The 6,000-nt window shown below is 41.1% G+C and overlaps 1 protein-coding gene across 1 annotated transcript; it reads right to left on the bottom strand.

The window, feature by feature from the left end:
- Nucleotides 1-2,787: 2,787 nt before the first annotated feature.
- Nucleotides 2,788-3,750, bottom strand: LOC111231293 (C-X-C motif chemokine 10-like). Its single transcript, XM_022758348.1, has 4 exons — nucleotides 3,621-3,750; nucleotides 3,388-3,517; nucleotides 3,222-3,302; nucleotides 2,788-3,097 (listed from the first exon to the last, which is right to left on the bottom strand). Exons 1-4 carry the CDS (start codon nucleotides 3,673-3,675, stop codon nucleotides 3,004-3,006), a joined length of 360 nt encoding a protein of 119 aa, XP_022614069.1. The 5' UTR covers nucleotides 3,676-3,750; the 3' UTR covers nucleotides 2,788-3,003.
- Nucleotides 3,751-6,000: the final 2,250 nt, after the last annotated feature.

Below are 6,000 nucleotides of genomic sequence, written 5' to 3'. Positions count from 1 at the left end.
GAAGAGAAGAACACAGTGGTACTGTACTGTATCAGGTGCACGGTTGAAGCTGAGTCAACAAGGTGAAGGAGATTCCAGCACTTGAACAGTCTTAATATTTAATATGGGGCAACAGTGAACATGTTTCAGCTGTAAGCATCATCACTGTAAGAAACAGTGGTGAAACACACAATATATATATAAACAGCTGAGGTTAGATCATGATTGCTTAATGAGAAACACCTGTGAATGGACCACCAGAGGGGGAGTGGCTACATGACATCAGCAACAGAACAACAAACAGCAAACTCTTATATGAACCTCCACCGTGTCACTGCTGCACAATGAGAAGTAGTGAGCACAGTTTATAATAAAAAGAGGTTCAACAGCAAACTCTTACGTAACTTACGGTCAAAAGAATTTGCAGCGGGGAGGAACTGTCAGGTCCCGTCAAGTTGTTTAGTTTTTCCACTTCCTCTTTTATTTTATTTGGATCCCCTCACTTCCTGTTTGTGTTTCTTCTCAGTGTCTTGACTCTCTGTATGTGTGATTGTTCATTGTCTTCACCTGTGTCTCATTATCCCCTCTCCCTGTGTGTATTTATACCCCTCCTCTCCCTGTGTGTATTTTGCTTTCTTCTCAGTGTCTTGACTCTCTGTATGTGTGATTGTTCATTGTCTTCACCTGTGTCTCATTATCCCCTCTCCCTGTGTGTATTTATACCCCTCCTCTCCCAGTGTGTCTTTGTCAGATCGTCTGCGTTTCTTGTCACAGCGTTCCGGCCCATTTTCCTTGTGTTTTGACCCCTCGTGCATTCTCTAAGATTCTGATTCCTGGTTCCTGTATTTAGCCTAGCGATTTTGTACTTCTGCCCGGTTTGACTGACTCCCTGTGTACTGACCCTTTTTCTGGATTAAACTGTCTTTTGCTAACCGTCTGCCTCAGCTCTGCTTTATGGGTCCACAGCCTGTCAGCTCAGTTCATGACAGGAACCACTTCTATGCCTTGAAATGTAAAGAAACGTACATCATGGCCGGCTGCATGGAAATACCTGGCCGCAGGAGATTTTTCATCTTTATTTCTAATATTTCTTTTATGTTCAGAAATCCTCATTTTTAAGTCTTGTTTAGTTTTGCCAATACAAACCAACCCACACAGACATTTTAAAAGATAAACTGCTTATTTGGTTCTGCAAGAGATCCTGTTCCTGATGATGAACTTTTTACCATTGTGGGGGTGTAGAAAAACATGTCTGACCATGGCATGACACTGGGCACAGCCCAAACATGGGAAATTCCCCCTGTCAAATGAGACGAAAGATATCAGGGAGGATCATACATTTTTTACTCTGTCCAAATCATCACTGTAGCCTCTCTACCTGAAGTGATTACACATCTCTATAGCCTGTTCCTCAAATGCCTTGTGTGTGCTGCAAATTCTTTTGACCNCATCATGGCCGGCTGCATGGAAATACCTGGCCACAGGTGATTTTTCATCTTTATTTCTAATATTTCTTTTATGTTCAGAAATCCTCATTTTTAAGTCTTGTTTAGTTTTGCCAATACAAACCAACCCACACAGACATTTTAAAAGATAAACTGCTTATTTGGTTCTGCAAGAGATCCTGTTCCTGATGATGAACTTTTTACCATTGTGGGGGTGTAGAAAAACATGTCTGACCATGGCATGACACTGGGCACAGCCCAAACATGGGAAATTCCCCCTGTCAAATGAGACGAAAGATATCAGGGAGGATCATACATTTTTTACTCTGTCCAAATCATCACTGTAGCCTCTCTACCTGAAGTGATTACACATCTCTATAGCCTGTTCCTCAAATGCCTTGTGTGTGCTGCAAATTCTTTTGACCGTAAGTTACGTAAGAGTTTGCTGTTGAACCTCTTTTTATTATAAACTGTGCTCACTACTTCTCATTGTGCAGCAGTGACACGGTGGAGGTTCATATAAGAGTTTGCTATTTGTTGTTCTGTTGCTGATGTCATGTAGCCACTCCCCCTCTGGTGGTCCATTCACAGGTGTTTCTCATTAAGCAATCATGATCTAACCTCAGCTGTTTATATATACATTGTGTGTTTCACCACTGTTTCTTACAGTGATGATGCTTACAGCTGAAACATGTTCACTGTTGCCCCATATTAAATATTAAGACTGTTCAAGTGCTGGAATCTCCTTCACCTTGTTGACTCAGCTTCAACCGTGCACCTGATACAGTACAGTACCACTGTGTTCTTCTCTTCTCATCAGTGCAACTGGGTGCACCTGGCCAGCACATCCACAACACATTTAAGACCATCCATCCCCATTGTCTCCCTCTCACTCCGTCACTGGATCTCCCCCTTGCACCACATGATTTATTTGGTTTGGTTTGGTTATAGTTTTTACTTTGCACCATACAACACCACACTTTCATACATCCACTCTGACCTACTGATTACCCATTTCATACCTTCAGTTTTTGTGTTTGGTTTTCTTTGTGAAAAATGATTTATTCTTCATGTCAAGTTAAATTATGTGTTTCTCTCTCTGTCATGGCCAAAGAGCCGAGTCATGACAGAGCAAATCCCTGCAGCCAGGTTCCAGGTTGTTTGTTCGTCCACATACTTTTGGCCATGTACAGTATAGAACATATAGACTGCAGATACAATGACATCACATTTAGCTGGTCTGATGTAAAATATACCTGTCTGTCATCTTACTGTGAGCTCAGTATATTGAGTGGTGAAGATCAGCACGGGTTCAGTTTGTCATGTTAACATACATGAGGAGAAACTAAACACACTAGTCCCATCAGCTGTTTTATTTTCATTTTATTAAAAACTTAAATACAGATAATTTACTTCTTATATACATGTGAAGACAACTTCAGTAAAGAGAACAGAAACCAAAGACTGGCCATTGAGAGCATGATCACATAAACCCACTTATTGCATCAACATGACAAAGCCATGATGGTGAACCACTGCTTCATTTCTAAAGACAGTGTTTCCTCTTCAGTGCAGAGTGCTACAGTTTGGATGTGCTGTGGAGTCTTGTTGAGCTCCAAGTAGAGGATTGACTGGAAGCCGTCGTCGTGCTCACAGCTCCTTTCTTCTCGTACCTGAATCAATAAGGGACACTGTTAGTGAAAAGCAATGGAAACCTGAAACACTCACAGTAGTGTTTCATACTGGAGATCCTGAGCATCAACACTGTGTCGTGTCGTCTGACGTTTGTGATCTTACTTGTTTTTGTTTTTCTGAATGAGTCTTCCAAGTGGTGACTGTGGATTCACACATTTCTCCTTATTTCCTGTTATGGTGATACTGGGGGAGAAGAAAGAGCCGTGTTAGAGAGAAGCTGAAGAACGATACGTCAGTAGATGTGCTTTATTTCAGCTCTTTTACTCACATAATCTCTGTATGTGGACAGAAGACACTTGGCTGGTGTATGACTGGCTCTGCCTTGATGAGTTTCGGGCTGATCCTGCCGATATAATCGTTTGAACACTTGCATCTACGAGATCTGCTGGCTGGTTGTCCTGTGGGAAGAAAAGACAGGAGCTTGTTAACTGCTGATCCAAACCTGAGACAAAACAGATCATGATCATGAATGAATCACACAACAATAAACTTTTACAGTACCTTGTGCACAGAGGACGAGCAGGCAGGTGAGAGAGGCAACGACAGCTGAATTCATAGTTGTGGCTGTAGACAGGTTCTGGCTCTCACTGCAGTGTCTTTATTCAGTCTGGACTCCTGATGGTGTGCAGCACATGGGATCTCTCTTTTATACACTGGGTAACATCCACACAGGGCTGCTGGTTACCATGACGCAACAGTTTCACTTTCCAATATCCCTTTCACTTCCTTCGTCTCTTCCTTTTTCTTCCAGCAAGCCTGTTTCCAAGAATCAGAGACGCTTCTTATCCAGACTGTTTGTCTCAGAGAAACATTTCAGTCTACAGAGTGGCTTCTCTGTAATAATGTCTACATGAAGACGAGGATTCACAGTGGTACTGTACTGTATCAGGTGCACGGTTGTAGCTGAGTTAACAAGGTGAAGGAGATTCCAGCACTTGAATAGTGATAATATTTAAGATGACTCAGCTTCAACCGTGCACCTGATACAGTACAGTACCACTGTGTTCTTCTCTTCATTATATAAGTAAAGTCAATGATCATATCTACCTCTACCTTATTATGACTGCAAGGTTTTTATAAAAAAGGTCATTACAGTTAAACTGCACATATTTGCTATCTGATATCTGTAAGTTGGTAATGAATGATGTTTATACCAGAGGTTAACCAACAAAGACCTGTTGATGCTTCAGCTAAAGTGTCATCCACTGCCTCTATTGTGTTACAGGATTTTTGCTTAATCATCCACTCTACAACTCCACTCATGTTCTAATGTGGGTTGCTCTCCAAGTGTGTTGCAGCTCTACTCCCCCCCCCCCTCCCCCTTTCCTTCATTAGGTGCCTGAACCAACCTGAAGTTTGTTCCAGACCACTGTCAGCTGTTTGTCACTTCCACATCAGTGGACATCTATATCAGCCTCCCAGAACTGCTATTGCGGGCCCTTTGGCCACAGAGCTGCTTATGAATGTGTTGTGTTGTTACTGTGGTTGTTGCTCAGGCCTTGTGAGTTGGAGTCTGTCTTATCCTTGCTGACTGATTGTTTTCCCCAGTGTTCCTGTTTTGCAAACAACTTTATTAAAGCTTTGTATGGGGTCCTCTGCCCTTTTAAAAAAAAAACAACAACAAAAAAAATCTTCCTCCTGTTCTGTGGACAGTCAGGGAGGTTAGAGATTGTATTTGGGTATACAGGTTACCTGAGTTTCATTTCCTGGATAGCATGGGAAGGTTTGTTTGTTTTTTTTGGCTTTGAGACCTTGATGTTTCCTGCTTCCCTTAATCTCATCTTAGTTTTGCTACGTTTTGCTACTTGTGTTACTCTGATAATAAACGCCCACCTTCCTACATTTAATATGTGTCAGCTCTTTTTCTTTTCTTTGCTGTTGTGGTTTGTTAGAGTAACCTTGTGAACTTTATCTTACTCCCTGTGTTCCCTGGACATTTAAGTCTGACAGCAGCAACATCTGTGATGGGAACATGAACACATGAGACCAGAATGTGTCTAATAGACAACTGAAGAGTAAATTTGATGACAACAACATGACTGGTCTTTTCAGATTTTTCTTAAAAGTCTGATGTGAATGATGGCTTGAACATGTTTCAGAACGACATATTATGGGGTGAGTAAACGGTGTGCAAAGGCTCTGTGAAACAGTCTGACAGTGAATTGTGTGAACAAGCTGCTGCTGTGACACGGGTGGAGTGAGCTCACTGAGGCTTTGACCGTGTCTTTACTTCAGCAGTCAGAATAAAGTGCACTTTTTCATTTATCCAGCCCAGTCTAGTGAAGGATGACACCGCCACCTGTTGATATGATCCAGCTTCTTCAACTACCACTTTAAACACACCCTGTGAGAGTGTAGTGTGTATAGACATGCTGCACATTTAAATGGTGGTCAGGAGTTTAATACAAAATGGAATTAAAATATTAATCTTTAAGATGACTTGATAATAAGGTGGTTCAAAGGAGAGCAAATGATGAATCTCTTTACTGTGCATCCAGATAAACTGAGGGCCAGAAGATTTGCTATGTCAAAGTTTTAATACAGAAAACAAAGGGACTTATTTCCATCCTTTCAGTCCACTGCCTTTTCTATGTTACATGTATCAATAGTCAATATGACTTTAATGCTAATTTTAAATGTCACTGCTGTAAGAGAACATCCCAGGATGGTTTAATATCTGAGGAGGAAATAATAATGATCCTTGTCACAAGCAACAAACAGTATTCAACAGTATAAATATGAAATATTTGCCACAGAGTTGCCTCTACTCAGGTAACATTCGATTTCACAAAATGTTAATTCTCATAAAGCCTTTTGAACCCTACATTCAAAGATTCAAAAATAATTTTAGTCATTGTGGAAAGTCAAAGACTTTAGTCAA

Source organism: Seriola dumerili, unplaced genomic scaffold, assembly GCF_002260705.1.
Source record: "Seriola dumerili isolate Sdu_G_001 unplaced genomic scaffold, Sdu_1.0 BDQW01000017.1, whole genome shotgun sequence".
NCBI classification, from domain to species: domain Eukaryota; kingdom Metazoa; phylum Chordata; class Actinopteri; order Carangiformes; family Carangidae; genus Seriola; species Seriola dumerili.
Note: the sequence above shows the minus strand (reverse complement) of the source record. Positions and strands in the feature narration are given on the sequence as shown.